The 20943-nt window shown below is 36.1% G+C and overlaps 1 protein-coding gene across 1 annotated transcript in view; it reads right to left on the bottom strand.

Moving 5' to 3' along the window:
• Positions 1 to 90: 90 nt before the first annotated feature.
• Positions 91 to 20943, bottom strand: part of LOC108972009 (lysosome membrane protein 2) — a 22173-nt gene continuing 1320 nt past the window's right edge. The window contains exons 2-8 of the mRNA XM_018938434.1: positions 2763 to 2854; positions 2096 to 2605; positions 1872 to 2029; positions 1519 to 1805; positions 1337 to 1455; positions 622 to 747; positions 91 to 562 (exon numbers count right to left, since the gene is read on the bottom strand). Coding sequence (XP_018793979.1) covers positions 206 to 562; positions 622 to 747; positions 1337 to 1455; positions 1519 to 1805; positions 1872 to 2029; positions 2096 to 2605; positions 2763 to 2854 — 1649 coding nt within the window. The 3' untranslated portion in view covers positions 91 to 205. The remainder of the gene's footprint in view (positions 563 to 621; positions 748 to 1336; positions 1456 to 1518; positions 1806 to 1871; positions 2030 to 2095; positions 2606 to 2762; positions 2855 to 20943) is intronic.

Genomic DNA, 20943 nt, shown 5'->3' with positions numbered 1-20943 from the left:
AATTTATATAGAAATATCGTAGAATACAAAATTGTGGCTTATTTTAATTAATGGTAAAATCTATATAGATTAACTATATACTGTTAATTAGTTAGTCCCTGCTATAAATGGAATGAAAACTTTACCAAATAAAATGGTATAAATTCTACGCTTAAATTTTAATATCACAGTTGGGAGTTTTCAGAAGGTCTTTCCGGACCTGGYTCTACGCCACCACACTTCGGTGCAGGGGCAGCAGCGTTACATCATAATCAGGCCTTTTTTTGTTCACCGCTTTGGATTGTTTCGGCAGCTTCTTCATTTCTACTATCGTCGGTTGCTTTAACAACGGCAAGAAGCCTACGTTTGCCTTGAGGGCGGCCTCAGCATTCTTTGCTTTCTCCAGGGTTGAATTGATGTTTCTCCACGCTGTTGGCGCCCAGAAACAATACAACAAAGCAYTGCATACCAAATACACTCCAATCGCGATGAGCGTTATAACCAGCCCTAACTGTAAGCATGGACAAACACGAAATAGTAATGTGAGCAACATTTTCACGCCGGGGGTGAGATCTTCAACGCCCTAGAAGAGAAATAGTAGTTAGAGCACTATTACTTACTACAAGCTCAAGACCAGCTTACCATCTCAATCCAAAATATGGGCAATGCCATGTTCTTAAACTGCGATACATCTCGRTTATATTTGACATTTGCCATCAGTAGGTTTATCTGAAAGCGGGAACGCACTCTCATGGGTATACCCAGTTGCTGCAAAATATATAATAAACTTCTTTATGATATGTCGGACAAGCTAARCTTAAGMGTGTTATTACAATTACTTAAAAATTTAAAAATTGTGTTATATGAGAAGTTGGCGTGGTTGCAGTTCGATTTCGCYTATTTTCGCACCATTACATAAGAATATGTAAATAATGTCACGAACCAAATATGGTTGAAATCTGTGGGACAGATCCCGAGATATGTTATTCCACCTAAAAGCAGGCGATACCACGACCGTCGTTTAGGTTTTAACCTGGCTCCTTTTGAACTTTCTCATATCATCTCGAGTGTAAAAAGTACAGTGGTCCGATTACGTCCGTCTACGAACTTCGACGTACTTTTTTGCCAAAGAATATGTGTGCCAAGTTTCATCCAGATATCAGAACTTTTACTCTAGCTACAGCTTGCACGAACGGACGGACGGACTTTATATATATGCAATACTATATCTAACTCGATTAATTTTATGAGATACGAAGAAGACTATTATTCTCTGTAGCAACATCTTGCAAGAGTATAAAAACATAGACCTACTCTAGTGATATTAATCTACTATTTATAACTAATTCACACTCACCGGTTGTATGATTATATCTGTACCGTGTCTGTCCTTATCTGGACGCAGTCCGTCTATCTTTTCCAGCAGACTCGGTTCACCGTTAAAAAAGTGAGGGAATGAAACCGCCAGCGGTATATCTACATATTTAACGAWTAGTTCTGATTAATTGCAAAATCTAGTGTTATTGAGTGGTTTCTTACTGTAGTAACAAGGGGAAATATTGCCAAGACCTTTCTTCAAACAATGCTTATTCTTGCAGTAGCAAGATGTCTCTGAGTCACCGAGATCGCTATCAAAAGCATTTTCCTTCAATTTGAATTTATARCCTTTGAATCCATTAACCGTTTCAGGGTGTGAGTACTGTATGGGCAGACTGCGGCAGAAAGCTTTGCGATACACGCGAAATGTTTCACCTTTATGGATGTTGCGCGGGAAGAGCGTGCCGTCATAGGTGCCACGTAGCGTGTTGCAAGGTGTGTTGCTTGTGCTGAAAAGAGTAAAGCAAATCGTAAACTTCTGAGGGATACTTATTGCAAAAGAAAGAAAAACTTACTTGCGTTCCTCATTGTAGTCCCAGTTTTTGAAACCTGTCTTGCCGTTCCAATTGTCGATGGAGAAATCACGATCTGTCTCTTCCACTGCACCACCATCGTCCGCGTGCAGCTTTTTCGGTAATTTCATGGTGACCACATTATGACCTTCGTCGAACATCTACAACATAACACAGAAATGAATATGGAGGCCACACTACAAAAAGGGCAACAAGCAGCCACTCACCCGCTCCATCAAGCCAAAGCGTCGGAAGTGTATGACACTCGGCACAATCTTCGATGCCAAATTCACGATTGGATCCTCATAACCCCAGAGATAATCATGAACACTTAGTTGCAACATCGGCTTAGAATTGAACTTCTTCGTCAAAGCATTTAYCGCCATCATAGCGAATATTGAGTAAGCAGACGCCGCAGACATCACACCCAAATAGGGTATATTCGGCGCCATTATCTTATCGATCGACGGATCACCGACAGAACGTTCACGTATAAATCGCACTGTACGTTGTGGCGTGTAAGTCACGGTTTTGTTGTCGTTAAATAAGACATTTTGGTTCTCCAACACCTCCTGATACACATACGGACCCACCTCCACCAACTTCAACTTGCTGTCCTGTCCGCTCATGAACGCTTCCACATTGGTGACATTGAACATGTACACGCTGATGAACACTTCAAGCGGTGGCTTCAGCCACAAATTATACAGCAGCGTGCCGGTTTTCAGGGTCAATTGCTGCAAATAAAAATATTCCGCAATTTTTTTAATTGCATATGAAATCTTGTATTGGAAAATAAAGGTACAGAATGCTTGCCACTAATTGAGCTGTTATTGTAGTATTTTTCGTAATTTTTATCTTTATTATTGTTTTTATTATGCATACTTCACTTACATTATCAATTAGCAGCTGCAGGGGATCAATCGCGATCATCAGAACCGCCACAATTATCAGTGCAATGCCAACACTCGATAATTTGAGTATCCCTGAAATAAAGTAGAGRGGCAAAATTTTAATATTTTTAGAGCTTAAAGTTTTCAATTAAAAAGTAAGCTTTATTTAGAGCGAATTCATGGGTACTTAGATTACTCATTGAGCTTTAACATGACTACCTATTTAATTACAGTTATCAGTATTCTTTCCAGTTTGCAATAAAATGCTTGCCAATAAAATTATTGATTATTAAATGTGTGAAGAAAAGGGCGGTTAAAAACTTTAAGCACATACGGAAGTAGTTTTGCAATAGCCTGACTTACTCGATATCAGGCTAAGTATCGATGACTAACACTCAATTATACTCATACCTAAATTAAATTTTAACAGCCAATTTTTTTGATAAAAAGAGTTGGAATACTATATTTTTTGTACTTCGAATATATGTATATAGTATAAGCGGTGATCTCAGAAAAGGGTACTTTTTTCAATAGCCTTGTTATGTTATTTTTCCCTGTATTGTTTGATATTTTACAATGGAAAGACTGGCTTTATCTCGGAAATTCACGTTCTGCGAAGAATGTGCTATTCGCAACACCATAACCCAATAGACCCAGTACAGCATGCAGGGAGGAAAATATAGCAGCCGTAGCTGAGAGCGTACACGAAGGCCGCGGAAAAATACAGCTTGTTCAAGAACAGAAATCGCTCGAGCTTCCCGAGCGCTCTATTCGCTCTTGAAAAGTTCCAAGAAGATTCGAAGTTCACAAAACAAATTTTGTTTATCGGTTCATATTTCTTCAAAAATGATGCCAGGAAGATTACAACCATTATCACGTCATGATAACCGACTATTTGATGCCTGAAATTGAATCTCTTGATCTCGACGACATTTGCTTTCAACAGGAGGCCGCCACTTCTCACATGTCGCATCAGTCAATGGATTTATTGAGAGAACACTTCGGTGAGCAGACAATTTCACGTTTTGGGCCGGTCGATTGGCCACCAAGATCGTATAATTTCACAACGTTAGACATTTTCTGTGGGAATATATAAAGTCTGAAGTCTATGCAGACAATCTCACTTTCATTCAGGCAACCAAAAAGCTCTAACGAGTTATCACAAATTGGACTCAATGGATGGATCATCTAAGATATAGCCAAAGTAAATGACCAAGAGTGTTCTTTCGAATTTAAAATAATAACCATTCCCCTTTAAATTTAAAGCTTCTGATTTTTTTAAGTACTGAACATATTTTTTTTTTTTTTTTTTTTTTTTTTTTTTTTTTTTTTTTTTTTTTTTTTTTTTTTTTTTTTTTTTTTTTTTTTTTTTTTTTTTTCGTGGCATATTAATAAGTAATATAAAAATGTACATACCTACGAATGAGTTAAGGAGGAACATACCTTTAGAATTTTCAAAACTTACAAAAAAATTCTCTCTAATCAATTGAAAAACTATTCAAAAATATAGTTCCGAAGTTTCATTGGTTTACTCCAAATATTTTCTAAGAAATAGGCAAGCAGCGGCTGTATAGTACCAAAACTTTGAGGCTCGTATCCTCGAAACCAATTTTTTTTTATCCGGGTGTCAAAATTGGGAACGAATTATTCAACGATTTACTTCAACCAAATCGTATTTTATAGACAATTTCATACTCAAGCGCGTTAAAACAATGCTTTTCCGAGTAAAATGGCAAAATCCAGTCCTACAACCCCTTTACTATGCCATTGATAAAAGCTTCCTAATTAAAAAAAGATAATTTTTTCTTTTCAAATAAGAAGCCTAGCCAGCAAGTTGACGGCGGAAAAAATGTCAATCAACGGGATCGTTGATGTTTTCGCCATTTTGTATTCAATAATACCTTTTAATATCTATGCCAAAAAATCGGATGTGATCTATTTTTATTCTCTCATACTAAGAGTGGAAAAATTACCTTTAGTAAAAAAACTATTTCACAACTTTTTGAAGTTAGATTCAAAAACGAAATATTTGCTTCCGAATTTCGAAATTAATCTTATTGAAATCATTATTATTAATAACAATATGTAAGCTTCTTCGTTTTCCTCTCATTTCAACAGTGTAGCGTTACAAAATAAGGTTTCTTTGATACATAAAAATTTTATTTTTTCGTAGATTAGATTTTGACAATTCAATTTCCTGTTTTTGGAATAATTAAAGTTAACCCTGGTTATGTTATTTTCTTAGCCGTGGGGATCGAAATAACACTTTAGCTGGAATGTAAACCATCTGACACACGTAACACCTATGACCATGACAATGAAATTGWCCACGAAAGATTGGGCTGCAGTTATGGGTACAAAGATCGAGTTAAACTGGTTTGGTATTTAAGTGCAAGAAAWTAATAAAGCCACACTAATTTACACAAAAATTCAAAATATTCACAAATTTAACAAAAATACAACAAAAAGAAATCTGAAATTTAAATATAAATCGCCATTGATACGAAATGAACTAAGGATAAAACAATAAAAACAATACAAACAACGTCTATTGATGCGAGACAATCGCTAAACGTCACCTGTAACAATGCCAAATAAAGTAAATAAATTAGACTGTAACAACAACAGCCGTAATGCGACAAGCAGCATGGGTAAGCAAGCCGGAGCATTGAACCGTGCGACTACTCGCATTGTACCGGCAGATTATTTGCCTATATGCATACAGAAAGATATGTGTGATGTGTGTATGAATGGAAATACGCACTGGTTGCTATGTGCAAATGTATGTGCGCGTGAGTGTAAACGGCAAATCGATGTCAGCAACACCGATCGAGGGTACATGATAGCGCCAACAATGGCCGTAACAATGGCTATTAGAGCATTGGCAACGGCAGCAACAACAGCAAAAACGCATTAAACATCGAACAAGCAACAATCATTGCTGCCGCTGGCTTTCCGATTGTCAGACAATCGACAGATTCGCCGCCGTTAGCATCGCAGTTTGTCTCACAAATCCATTACGGCGAATGCAAGTAGCGGATTAATGAAATTGAATAACAACCTCGCTGCAACAGGCACAACCAAAGCACCAACAATTAGCGCTCGTAATTAGTGAAAAATTAGCAAGATATACAATGATTAATTGGCAACCGTTGTTGCTGTTGTTGGGCACTATTTTCTAAATATTTTGCTATGTGACACCTTCGAAGCAAGAAATTTTTCATATAAAAGTAGTGTGTGTGAATTTGTATTGCGGAGTGCTTGAACTGTATAATTAGTTTGAAACTTAATGAAGTCTTATTGGGATATTATCGAACTATATGTTTTTCCATGACTTTTCTTAATTGATCTGTATTTCTCTAGCAAYGCACTGACGTTGAGAAACACCAAAGCTCCGTCAGGATAGGGAAGAATATTTTATAATAGAGAAGGTAGTATTTTCTATAAAAGTGTACAGCTGCTGGGGTACGCCGCTAAGCGTTGATATGATTGGCCTCAGTTAGCTCKGCTTTCACCAGACTGGATAAAGAAGCGAAGCGTATGGGTCTGATTGTGAACGAGGACAAGACGGAATATCTCCTGTCATCAAGCATTCGCGACTTGGCTACCACGTCACTGTTAACAGAGTCCGTTGTGGTTTAACGTGAGTTCCTGCCTGCGAAGGCCTAACCCCACGGTGCTTTCTATTGCTTGAAGCACATAGATCAAAACAATGCGTTGATCAGCGCCCCAAAGCATAAGTGCATGCACCTGCACCATACCTTGGAGAACCAAAGCATGAGTGCTGGCATATACAGTTATAATTTGGTTCCAATTGGTTAGGGTGGGACTCCCTAAGCCGCCTTGGTCGGGTTCGAGGCCGACCTAAAACCTCTGCCGTACTCTGGGTCCGGCACCTCGACTCCACATTGGACTAAATTCCCTGCCTGCATTTAGGTTTAAACCACAGCCACCACGAATCTCCCCAAAGGGCCGAACCCAATGAGCAGATTGGAGTTTCCTCCAAGGGCTAACTGCTCCCCGTGGCACCATGTTTAAGTCTTTGGTATGACTTTTTTAACTTTTGGCTACTACCAGTTTGAGTCCATAGTAATCCCACTCATGACTGGTGACATTTGTTGCTTGAACAACAAATGCCTTTATATTAGCAATTAATATAAAAACTATAATATCATTTCAAGCTAATATTATAGCACTTATATGACTTTGACCATGTTGACATTTAAACAAAGACCTGCAATGTCAGACATAGTGCATTTGGATTTTAGTCGCCTCTTATGACAGGCATGCCTTACCACGGGTATATTCGGTTTCTCCCCCAACCTGGAGGGGTCCCCCCTACCCTACTGTTAACAGTCATAACTTCGACTACGTAGATAATTTCGTCTATTTTGGAACCATTAAAACCAAATCCAACGCTCGAGATCCAACGCTACTTCGGACTGTGAAGGCAATTGAGAAATAAAGCCATCTCTCGACGAACAAAGACCAAACACTACAAGTCACTCATCAAACATAGTTCGGCGTGTCCGAATCGATGAACACACTCCAACTCTGAGAATATTCGACACAGTACCCGCCGGCCAAGTGGAGAAGGACCTCGCTACACTTGGAATCTCCAATTGGTGTCAAAAAAACGAAAAGGAAGAACGACATGAGCGCTTTTGTAAAATCGGCTATAATCGCGGGAGCGGTTCCTACGCCAATAAAGAAGAAGAATGCATAATAATCTTCACAAGGGCATTTCTTATGACATGAAATAAATATAATGTAATATATTTATTTATTTTGATTTCTATTTAAAAAGTCAGTGTTTAAATCAGCTTAATACCATAGAAAATGTTTTTTGAAAGCTGACTGGCACCTCACATTCAAAGGTGCAGCTCGATGCTTCAACTGTCATAAATGTAAATGTCGAATGTYATGACGTAACTGATTTAACTGAATTTAGATAATGCGCTATTATTATTTGTATGCAAATGTTTACTGAAARCGCTACGTTAAGATTATGCAAGACTAATATGTTTACTCAAAGTAATATTCTTAATATGAATGAAAAAAACAAAACAGAGTCTGAGCAACACCAAAATTACAGATAATTTTTCAAAGTCTGTCGATAACCTTCGGCAGCCAATCAAGAATCTGCCAAACGTTTAAAGAACTTTATAATTGTTTACAACGTTTAAAGCTTAGAGAGGCTAAAGGGTTTCAACACATTTCTATTTAGTAAACATTGCTGYTTGGTGCTAAAAACAATCAAAGTAATGTACAAATACACAGATGTATATAAATACATGTATGGCATGTATGTAAATAACTATGTGCGAAAGCATAAATAAACGTGATCGGTTTCAACTGGGTTTATTTGCACCCTCGCGGGTTGATTGGCTTGCGGCAGAAAGTTCCTTGAACATGACACCGTGATGTATAGTAAAGTCATTCTTCAATATTTGAATTTAACTATTCACTTGTCRACTAAGTCGGAAAATAAATAAATAAAGTAAACACACCACAGCTAGTTCAGCATATTGTAGTAAATATTTTATTTTAGTTTTTGTATCTTCAAAGCAACTGTCGACAAAGCGGCCATTGTGRTCAGCGAACAGGTAAGCCAGCTACTTGCTCATGCTTTGGCTGGAACAATGGTGTTTTATTTTCAAGTAGATTTCATATAAGAAAAAGGCCGTGATACATTCCCTGAATTGGTCAATGAGAYACCGCCAAAATTTCATATATGTGCTCCAAATTAGAGCAGTGCGGCTGTTTAAGTGCCGTACTTCAATGCATCCATGCGACAGTTGAAGCCTACTGTGGCGTGTAATAAAATTGTAGCATTTGTACAATCAGTATTGTGTTGTAGGTTAATATTTACTAATACCATAATATTTAGCGGGTTCTAAGTCAAAATATATATATAATAAAATTGGGTCTATAATATTATTCGTAAGTTTTTTTTCAACGTTTTTTATGAAAAGCATGTAAATTAGTATTTTTCAGAGTATTGCCTTTCTGAAGTTATAACATTTTCCCATCTCTCTCACAACTTGTGGACGGCTTGACTGTCAGGAATGAATTAATCCAATTTTTGATACACTGATCTAAGGTGAGCCCTATTACAGTGAGGGCATTCTACATCTAGCGGTAAAAATGATAGTCACACGAGACAAGGATCCAGGCCAAGGCGGATGAGGCAAAACTACCCAGTCACTCTTTTCTAAACCGCTCATACAACATGAGGTCCATCTTGTTAATTCTGAAAAATTAAAGGCTTGTTTCTAGTCTAAAATTCCGTTCATTTTCTGGCAGTCATTCCTTTCAATTTTATGAATGGTTGTCGGTAAAGTTCAACATTAATCACTTCACTGGCTTACTGGCTTTTATAAGCTCATAGTACAACATTTCTTCTACTCTCATGAATATTTGCCTTTACTGCTGATTTGGCCCCTGGGTCAGGTCTCACATATGAATTCTTTTGTATTTAAGGTTACCATAATGAATAATTTTTCATTTTTCAACACTACTTACAATCAAAGACAAAAACGACCTTTTGCATATTATTCTTGATATTAAAAATCGTCTTTCAAAGTTCCTTAGCYTAAATTTAGATGACAGCCAATTYAGTTGCTTTTGAATATATCCGGCTRCTTGTAAACCTTTYAAAATRGCTGCTGGAKTGMCTCCAAMGATTCTTATAGMTTTTCTTGTATTTGACAATAATCTTCATCGAGTAATGCTCTCAGTTTTACATGGTAAAACCTTTTTGTCACCCAGGCTACAAACCACTTTTGGAACGTTCGCTCAGAAAAGGGTTGAAACRTATTCTCATAGACATTCGCTAAAATACGATGATTTCGGCTAAGGTTTTCTTCAAATGAAAGCAGTGAAGRAGAACACAAATTTCAAGTACAAAGTTCGACATACGTATTACCAAACTCTTAAATGAAATACCCCGATATTCTAGCAGAGTCTGACTGAGTTATTCATAAAATATGACATTACACAACATTGGGAACTCCTAAGATTAAGCACATGAAAATAACATATTATTTATTTATAACTGCTTTATGCCTTTAAAGCTATAATACATAATTACCATTTGCAGTGTTGCACTTTCTAAGCACAACACAGTAAACAGCCTAGTACATAAATGTATAAATATGTGTGTTGACATATTGCAGACATGACTGACTGAATTTTAAAGCATTTTAAAGCTAAGAAAATTATGCGTGCACATATATGTAAATGTTTGCTCTTGCTCCGCAACTGCTGTCTGTCTGTTTCTATCTACCTACGTATATAGATATGTATACACACATATACATATGTATGTTGTAAGAGTAATTTTACGATGCGGATGCGACTGAGCTGCAATAAAAGCGCATTCAAAGATTTTTGACAATGAACTGCTTTTCGACAATGAAACACTTGATTGTTGATTGTGGCTATGTGACAAGCAAAGGCCAGCAATGCACGCCCAAAATAAATATTTATGCACACAAATTGGTTTTCATGTTAACTTGTGCAGCCGCCGTGAAACAGCAAATTAAAACAATGAGAAGGGTTAAGACAATTATCGGATTCAATGAAAATCATGAATGAGTCAAAAGTTCACGCTACARACTGCAGTAGACTGAACAAAGAAACAGCTTAGCCCTTCAAGWCTAATTGACCTTATGACTGTCCTGAGGGTTTTCACACCCTGCAGTTAACCYCCAAAATGCTTATGAAGTTTAGTTCTGCACAAAAAATCGGTATTCGTCTGAATACTACGGCTGAGGTTATTATACACATSATATTTTGCAATAATAAGGTCTGTTAATTAGTGCTGCTTAGATCACGCACGATAGTTCCTAGTTTATTTCGATTATGATAGATTTGGAGTAAAGCAGTTTCAWTACTCCAAATGTGATAAATATACCAACGAAACTATGAGAATCACGTGTTCAATATAGATTTATTTTTTTCGGGCTTTCAAAAACAATTTGGGATGGATTTCGAAGTTTTCCGGATTTAAGTGAAGTCGAGAAGAAACCAGAATAAAAAYATGCCAAACTATGAAAAATATCATTAAATTAAGACCTCAAAAACAGTTAATTATTTCAATAAGATCCAAACAAATTTTTAGGGTTTTCATAAGGTCTCATAAAGTTATAAGTTATAACGATTCGAAAACATGGCATTGAGAAATGTAAATGTGTAAACTCATTTTTGTATGAAATCCAACAACAATTTTTTAAACAAGTGTAAAAATTTATAATTTTACGATTTTATAATGCTTTAGGACGGGTTGTGATCGATTTTACCTCGAAAACTTCATAACGCATTTTAGTCCTTTCAAAATCAAAATCCAAGATGCTACCGGTRCTTGCTGCTTAATCGGTGAATTCTCCAAAAAGCTCACTAACTCTAAACTCGTCTCTACTTTCACACTCATTTGTCACACAGGGAAGCTTGTGAACAACATTTTTGCTYCTCTCCTCTTCAATTGTAGCATGACTCATCCCAACTCAAGAGGTACTTACAGCACAAAGTGGTTTTGAAACTCGYCGCGATAAAGTTATCAATAAACAATCCCTTACATGCTCTAAATATGCTTCCGTGTACAACAAAATTAAATAAGTTAAAACCTGAAAAGAATTATAGTAAACACTGATTACCGAGCTAGTTCTGTAGAAACCAAACTGGGATAACCCAAATGCTTACGCAATCTGTATGCAAAACTTTCCATTTAAAAAAAGCGATAACCCATACCAGAATTTTTATTGCGACAAAACCTTTAGCGGAGAGGCAAAATGTGTAATTCCAGATAAGCAAATATGTACGTTTGTGAAGAGCACCCTTTATGCCTTGTCTTTTAATAGTTTCTTGCCATTTTCGCTTAAATGAAGTTCAAGTTCATAGCAAATTGCGAGGCCTTTTTTGCCTTCGCATCTGAACTCTGTGTTGTTGTGCGCGCTGTGATTACCTGCGCTGTCGTAGCCATGCGTGCAGCATCCGCTTGAATGGCTGGTTTTRATAAAGGTGAGCGCAGCGTAATAATGTAATCGAGAGCGGAGAATTCACAACCGGAAAAGATCACGTTTTCGATAAATCGAAGTATTCAATTAAGTGCATCACAAGAAATTAAAGCAAAGGAACTTAAGGCACTGCTKAAAGGTTGACCCAGCGCTGCTGCTGMACAACAAAGAAATTCAAGAACAATGATTTGTAGTGGCAACAACAACCATGAAATTACGCATAGACCAGAATTATATAATCTCCAGCATATGCCCGTATTTGGGCAWGCGCTCAAGGAAAATGCCACACCCATATTTGTGCAATTCGCAGTGGATGTTGCGAACTCTGTCGACAAGTCAAATTTTTCACGTTTACGTTTTCGTTAAATATAATTACTTGTTTGCATATATTTTGGGTAAATTTATGCGAAAAACAAAATACAAATTCTTATTACTTATAACCAACTTGACCCACTTGCGGTCTTTTGCTGTTGTTTTTGCTTATAGCTAAAGTAAGCAGATGAATTCGGCGCATTKCATKTAGCTGCCGCCGACTAGCTGGCGAAGCTAAAGTCACTGAGGCTTTGATCTTGGCAGTGAGAGTGAGTGTCAAGCTGCGGTTTCCGACAGCCGGCGAACGCGAATAATGGGACTTTAGCATGTACATAATATATGTGTGTATTTATGTGCGAAGTAAATATGAGACAAATTTGAGTAGAGGTTAAAATATTCAAATTTCCGTTTTCGTGTTTTCCTTGTTTGTTTGCTTTATTTATGCGTTTTTTTGTTGTTAAATTGTTGTTGTTGCAAATTGGTCTTTGATTTGATTGCGATTTCTGACACCTTCAGCTATCACTTCCGCAAAAGACGCATTCCAACTTAAGAGTTATTGGTCTGCGGTATTGCCACGCGGCTCCGCGAGGAATGCAGAACTTGCATTTGGTAAAAATGCAAAAGAATGAAAAAAAAATCGACGAAAACAAATTAAAATTTTATTCTAACACGTGCATCACAATGCATTTCAGCTACAGCTGGCAAATTAAACAACGCAATTAATTAATAAGAACCAAATCTGATTTTACGATATCGCATTATCCAATAGCTCAAATAATTGACCATGCTTTTTTTTAAAGTTACTTGTCATGTAAAAGGTTCTTGTATAATATTCAATTTCTTCAAATCGATTAACATCATTGTAAGTGGTTATCAGGTCCCCGAAAAGCTTTGAATCTTGAACAAAACAAAAACTCATTTTTGGTTGCGCTGAAACTTGTACATCACACTTGGACTGGTAGAAMAGAAGAGCTCCTGTGTCCGGACTTTAAATTAGCAAAACGTTTAGTAGCCAATACAAATTTGCGCAGRCGTTTAATTTCAMTTCCCGACAAGTTGGTTTTWTCTACCTATTTTCTTCCATAYRGCTTCTGCAAACGGCGTCTGGTAAGATTCCCAACTTTAACCTTACTAAAGGCAAAGAGATCACTGAATCTTCTGCGATCAATCTTGGAMMAAAAGGCTATCGCGATAGCGCCAGTACTGATTGTTTCCCAGCGCTGACCAAGCTTCACAAAACCCAGGTATCTAGTAGAAGAATACAGTTGAAGTTCTAGGGTGCCTTTCTTTACTAGATGATCAGCTTTACAAATTCCTGCGATACCGCTATGGCCCGGCAAAGACACTCGATGCTATTAATAGCGAGGTTAACCACTCCTCAACCAACCCTGAACGCACTACAAATCAGTTCGCTACTCTGCTATCTGAGTAAATTGTCAGTTCTCTGAAGGAGACTACAGTCCAGATCAGCAGATCTGCTACTACCTTATTGGCTGTAAACCCGACTTGAAGTACTCAGGAAGTCTGAAACTGGAGTTGACAGAGAGAGAGAGAGACAGTAAACCCTTCCACCAACCTTCTCCCCAAGCTTTGWCTCAGCATTTTCTTCACAGCCATAACTCTCTCGTCGAAATACTATATGGGCAGAGAAGGAGATGCCAGAGTTCGGATCGGCTACTCCATGATCTAAGTAGGTGATCCGGTATGGAGTCAAAGTGTATGGGGATATCCAAGTGTTCAGATACGCTTTCTTTTAACAACCCAGGTTCTTTGAAAATAGTAGTCATTTTCGCGAAAATACACCATCCGGCCWTGCCTAAAGGCACTATGTTCAAAATGACGTTAAGTGCCATGGTTAGAATKGACCTTAGTGCACCACTCTTGCTGATGAGCGTTGGCTCAAGTTTGTTTGCAAGTGTGGTCTTTTCTAGAGYCCTCCACCAAATAAAGACTCTATAGAACATAATAGTCGATTAATTTTTCGCTCTCTCTTCTATACGAGTATTTGGTTTCCATGAAAGGCTGCTGGTCAGTAGAGCATATTTCAGAATAGAACGTTTCACAGGTAAAGTTTTATTGTTTGAAAAAATTAATTTAGAATCAAATACCAAGACCTGATAGAAATAGAAGTGCTTCGTATAAAAATAAATGTAATTTGTAGTTAAGACGGTTTGGATAACACCAAGTAAACCCTTTATTAAAATCTGATGGAAGTTTATGAAAGCTAAAACTTAGAAGCTTTAACCATATAATTATATATAAAAATGATAAAGGACAAAAAACCCGCTCATGAACAACAGACGAGGAAATGAAGCTGTAAATGAAGCTAATTTGACAAGACAGGTACCAGATGATACTTGATTCAGGCACTTATACCTTTCAATTAAATCCCATTTAATGCCAGAACAAATTACCTGAAGTAATAAAACTATAATTCGATATAAAATTATATAAACGTCTTGATTTTAAATATATATATTTTTATAACTCTTTATTTTGGTCATTGTTATGTAAATGATAAATAAAATTCACCGACAGAAGTCGCCGGCGATTGGAATAACCAAAACTTGTATAAAATTGTTAATATTTATTATTCAAAATTACTTTGAATACGCTTTGATATTCTCACTAATTAATATAAACTAGTTGTAACACTTATTTTTAGTATCATTCCCAGTTCAAGGCTGAGCGAACTTTAAAAACTATAACGCGCCCTTCTCATATTATTCACCATTTATAGGGTTGCCAGATATTGAAAGCATATTAGTCAGTTAAATAGGATGGTAAGTAGTGAGATAGAGCTTAGCGTAATATTTTATCGAGTATCCTTAAGTTTTCAATTATTTGTTGAACAGTTGTAAAACAATTTTCGATAAAATTTCTGCAAACCGGAGCATCAAACTCTTCGCGAGACTTTGAGAGGGCAGTCAGGTGTGCCTACAGGATATGAATAGTTATATGACGCTGACTTATCAAGCACTAATATTAAAAAGATAATATCTAATGTTCTTCAGAATAGGGTCATGTGTAGAAGTTCACGAAAGTGAAGAAAGTAAACGATTTTACATATGGTTCAAATAGTTCACGACTTCCGGAAAAATAAACAACAGCCTCGGAATATGTAATGTTACCACAATTAATATCTACGACTTTTAGAACCTAGGACCTTTAGATATATTTTTCGAAGAGTTACTCAAAATAAAGTTTTCAATATGTATAGTAGGGTAATGATACAAATTTCCAATATTAAATTAAAAYTATTTTTTAAAACTATGTAATRATTATAAGAAAGTTAAATACATAAATTTTCTTGTTTTTAAGTCAAGGTTTTCTATTCTTGCAAGAGCGGTAAACTGGCAGTATTATAGACTTCTAATGACATGCACTCGCTACATTCAAATGCTCGAACTCTAAACTAAAAACGACACACTTTTTTAATTGAGAATAATAACCAACAGAGTTCACCGAAATTCCAACCTCCGTCGAAGTTTCAAATGTCAGTTATTAACAAGTTTGCAAATAACTGCTCAAACTCAAACTCAAACGCAAACTCGACGAAAGACCAATTTAAGTATCTTATGAATTTGATTTCATTTATAGACAAAATCCGGAAAAGTTTCATGCAAGTATTGCACAAATACCTGTAATTACTAGTGCAGACTGACAAAATTGCAGTCTATTTCTGTAATCGCGAACGGACAATGCACGAACGTGTGCGTCTGTGAGCGCATGTGGCAACTGTGGCAATCACTCGAAAAAGTTGTTTATGCGCCGTGATCGCTGTGACAGTAATCATTCGACAATCTAATACTTAAGCGACACTTAGCGCTACGTTCGAGCCACACTAGCAACGCTTTATTCTAAAGTTAATCGCTGGTATCATACGCACAATATTTCAAGAAAACACGTTCAAAAAGCGGCAGCTACAACAGGTGATCTTCACCAAAGCTTACAATGTATGCAGCTTGCTCACTCTCTCTTGCTGGCATTTTGGGCTCTCCGCAGTGGGTTATAGTCGCTTAGTTTGGCCTGTTGCCACGTGCGGTTTGTTTACATTGAAGTCGGTAGACGCTCGTATCAACGGCGCAGGCGCAATCTTTGTTGTTCCGCAGCTGCGGAGTTAATTGGCGATGAAGTATGAAATAGCTGTATTGCGTTAGTACGACAAACCGGTAAACATATGTACATATGTTATAAATGTTGGWCAGAAACCGTTTTGGGACAGATACCAATTTGTATTTAATTATATTTTTTTCCTTTTGTTTTGAGAACGCTTCTGTTATCAACATGAGTACGATTGTAAAACGTTGTGTGACATATGTACAATATTCATTTGGTCACGTCCGTTTAATGAAATAGTGAATTCCATAACAATGTAAAGCGTGTTTTTTGTAAATTGCATAATTTATATCTTGTTGTTAACTGTAGTCTGTAATTTTGAACCTGACAGACCTTGAACGAATTTATTATTTTTTACCAAAGCACATTTACATAGTTGCTAAGWAACTGAAGTTCTGTATGAGGTTACCCAGTTAGGCTACCTTCTCGGCACAGACAAACTGGCAGCATATTTTTCCACTAGARCTTCGCAAAGAAGGTTGGCATAGTCAAATCATAAATGTTAGTTAATCAATTTGTTGTTTTGTTGGTGCTCTTTATTTACCATTTTTTCCATTGAAAGCTAATATATTTTCCATATTTACATTTCATGGTAATTCCGTATGAATGTATCTACCATCGAAAGAGTAATTCTTGATTTTAATCAACAGAATATCTTAATGAAATATTTTCTAATCTATCTATCTATCTATCTAATTTTCTAACCAATAGGACCTCAAATTCCTCAGAACCAGTTAAGAGACTGTGCAAAAATTTAAGACCAATTCAAAATACAACAAAAAAGGTGAACTAAAATCGCATAACATATTTAAATTTTGTAATGGTTAAAACAAGCTCCTTTCAGTCTTCACTAATTGCTGATGTAAATAGCTTTCCCCTTCAAACTCATAAAAAGTACACATCGTGAGATAACTGAGCTCGCATAATGGCCTTTCTTAACAAATATCTGTCGCGCTCTCTTCTCCTGACTAGATCTAACTGACCCAGTAAGTAATAGAAACAGCGAGTGAGTATATATTTACCAAAATATAATATATAAAACATTAACTTCGGTTGCATCGACACTATAATACCCTTCATAAATGCAAAAGTTGACTTTCAAGAACTAGATTTGGATCGATTAGTTTATACACAATAATCCAAGCCAAATTTCTTAAAGATATCTCGCAAAAAGAAAAAATTTATGGTGCTTGATAAATCAAACAAATGTTAGAGAGATGGATGTCAAGAGAGCTCGACATCTCTCGTGTTCATTATAACTGCCGATGGATCATGTGTTAATGAGTTTGACAGGCATACAAGGCAAAACTCATCGGAATGATGGGRAAAAAATTAGTCGAAAAGAAACCAAAACCTCAAAAACCAAGGTGCTCGTTGTTTTTTTCTATATTCGTCGTTTGGTGTATCATGAATTTGACAGACGGTCATTAAGGATTTGGGCGTATTGTGGCGTTTGCATAAGAACATCTGTCCAAAACGGCCGGAATTTTGGAAGAAGAATTCATGAATTTTACACGATGATAATATACCATCGCATCGAGTCACGATTGTGACCGAATTTAAAAGCAAAGACTCAATGAATATCATCGATGAACCACCGTACTCTCCGTGTTTGGCTCAGTCGAATTTTTTTTGTTCCCCAAACTAAAATTGCCATTCTGTGGAACCCATTTTTCAATCGATCGAAGAGATAAAACCAAATTCGCTGAAGGAGTTGAAGGCCATCCTAAAACTGCTTATGTGACGTATTTCGAAGACTGGAAAAATCATTGGCATAAATGTATTAGATCTGGGAAGGATTACTTTGAGGGCGACAAAATAAATATTGATGAATAATTAAAAATTGCGTTTTATTTACAATTTTCGAGTACTTTTTGGTCACAATGTATGTATCTACTTTGCACAAGGTCTCCAACGTTACCTTCTAGGTTTTATAAACTTCATGGAAAATKTTATACAGAGTTCAATAAGCTGAAGAGAGCAAAAAAAGAGCATAAGAGGTAGAGATAGCGCTGGTTATTTTTGATAGTAGAAGTTAGCTGCTGCCATATACTTATAGAAATAGCTGTTCAATAAATGTGTATATAAGTAATGATTGAGGCATCTGCTTTAACTCTGTTTTGAATACTTAAATTAAAGATTATATGGATTATTTTTCAAGTGCTGACAAGATTATTAAAATTGACGAAGTTATGTTACATTTTCATTATTTCGCTCTTTCTGAGAGTAACTTGTCAAATATTAACGTTCTTCACAGACCTTTTATTTTGAAGCAGAATCTCAGATACATTTCGAAACAGTTTGAGGTGAAGGCTGTTCTTTCGATGGATTTGGAGAAAACTGAAAGAAATACTGAAAGAATTGCCGTTTAAAAATTTAAGTTACTCATACATTTTTATTCGTTGGAATTGTTATGCCAGACTTTTAGGATTTCTCAGTTAAAGCAAAATAATCTTTCATCATTAAAACTGTTAAGATCATATGCCATTCTTTTACTGCCTGAAAGTCACTTTTTTTGTAAAAAAAAAAATTATTTTCTTATATTTAAAAAATAATAACAACTTATATAGCGAATTTCTGTCTAAATTTTGTAATTTCATTCATAAAATTTGACKGTCATTGATAATTATACAGAATTCTATAGATTGCAATGAAAATAGTACATCCTTGCTATAAATTAATGCACAATATTAAAAAAACAAAATTACCACCAATTGGGTAGCTATAATAATTTGTACGTCGCTGTACATTTGAACTGAAATTTCAAGCGCTAAAAATATTTATGCATATTTATTTTAAGCAAATTATAAATAAATTTACGATTCAGAAAACTTCATTAGAYAACAGTCAAAGCTTCTAGCTAATGAAGGAATGTGGCCAAAAGCAGTCTTTATCAAGAGCACACGAGTTTTTCTCCTAAAACCGCATAATGGCGGATATTTTAGTACACAAATTCCAACAATCGTTAAAACACTGCCTTTTTTGTTGCATTCGCAAGCAAATTATGCAAAAAAAATCTTCGAGCTTATAATAAAGGTAAATAAAAAATGAAATTAGTGCTGAACAAAAGCAACCACACATACATACATGCGCGAATATGATGCGCGTTTGAGAAACACTTTTTATAATAAATTAACGCTGACAAGTTTTTCGCGAAACACGCTTATGAAAATCAAGCCAAGCGTGCAGCGGGTGATTAAATAAAAAGTTAAATAACAACRATTTAAATAAGAAGATCAGTTCTGAACTGCAAAAAAGCGAAGAAAATAATTTAGTTTTCATTGCAATATTTATTCAAATACAAATAGCGAAGACTTGCTGACTCCGTTGCTTTCACGCATAGGTTCGTATATTTATCTCTATCTACGCATATGTTCCTTAAAATGTGGGTATACTCATGCGAATTTCCCATTTAGACTTAATTTATACTAGTATGCTAATTCACATGAAATTATTTACACAAATGGAACGGGGGTTTTTGAAGCACTTACGGGTCGCCAAGCATAAGAACAAGAGTTTTGTTTAACAACTTTTTTTTATTAATAAGATTTTTTTTTTTCAAATATTAAATTTGTGCGTATGGCATTTAAGTATGACGATCACTTTTAGTATACGTACGGAGGAACAAATAAGAACTACAAGTTCTCAAGTGCTCTCAACAGTTGAAAAATAGTGATTACCTAATATGCAAGCCAATTTGAGTAATAAAAGAAAATATGTAATACATTCTGAATATCCGCGAAAATTTCCCCAAAAAGCTGAACGTCGTAAATTTACACAAAATAATATCAAATTGGCATGATTATTGGTGAACAAACACCTGTTCATTACTCTCCCTGCACCATTTCCCTCAAATGTATCCAAGAACAGCACTTTTATCAGCGTCTGCGCATGCGCCCCCGCTTTGCTTTGTCACAATCAGCTAATTTGCATAATATTTGGCGCTCAGACGTATTAAATGCCATTTGACTCGTGAACGTGAAGAATTTGCAAATTATTTCAATTTGCTTTTGGTGTTATTCAATTGTTGTCTACTTTTTTGTTATTGTTTCGTTGATCTGCTTTAGCACGCAGCCATTTGCTCTATTTACTCTAAGTGCTGCTTCCTCTTGCTCCACCACCTCATTCTCTACATGCCTCAGTTGGACTCTAGCTTCTGCCTATTGATTTACTCAGTTTCGATTTCATTGGTTTCCTTTTTTTTCTTCATACTTTTTTCGCACAACTTCGTTGTTGTTTTTATAATTCGTAAGTGCTCGTATTTATTCTTCATAATTTTGCTAGTTTTGTGTGTTTTCCTTAGATACCGAAAATATCGTGCAATTTTTTAACTTTTTATTTCGCTTCATTTCGCTTCATTTCGCTTTATGCGTGGTTAACCTAGCGCCTGCCTAGCGGCCCTCTAGCATTGTTTGTAAACAATCGAGCGCAGACAAATGCTCACTACTGTATCGACATGCACACACGCAGACACATTTATGGAAAGTTATGGTGGAGCAGAGCTTACTGCTTTGTTATCAAATCAGGTTTTTTATCTTCTATGGTCAAATTTCGGTTGGTGTGCTCCATGACCTTGGCTTTAATGTGTTGACATATCTTATATGAGTGTATATACATATGTTTGAAGTATTTGTCTTTATTTAAAATATAACACGCGTACTATTTGAGAGCAAACTAATTTTATGTGTTTTATTTGAAATAACGGCACATATATTACTTGTAAGATGAGCTGCA

The sequence above is a fragment of the Bactrocera latifrons genome, unplaced genomic scaffold (genome assembly GCF_001853355.1).
Source record: "Bactrocera latifrons isolate USDA-ARS-PBARC rearing strain unplaced genomic scaffold, ASM185335v1 scaffold_11, whole genome shotgun sequence".
In the NCBI taxonomy this organism is placed as follows: Eukaryota; Metazoa; Arthropoda; class Insecta; order Diptera; family Tephritidae; genus Bactrocera; species Bactrocera latifrons.
This window is presented reverse-complemented; position numbering and strand designations above follow the sequence as displayed.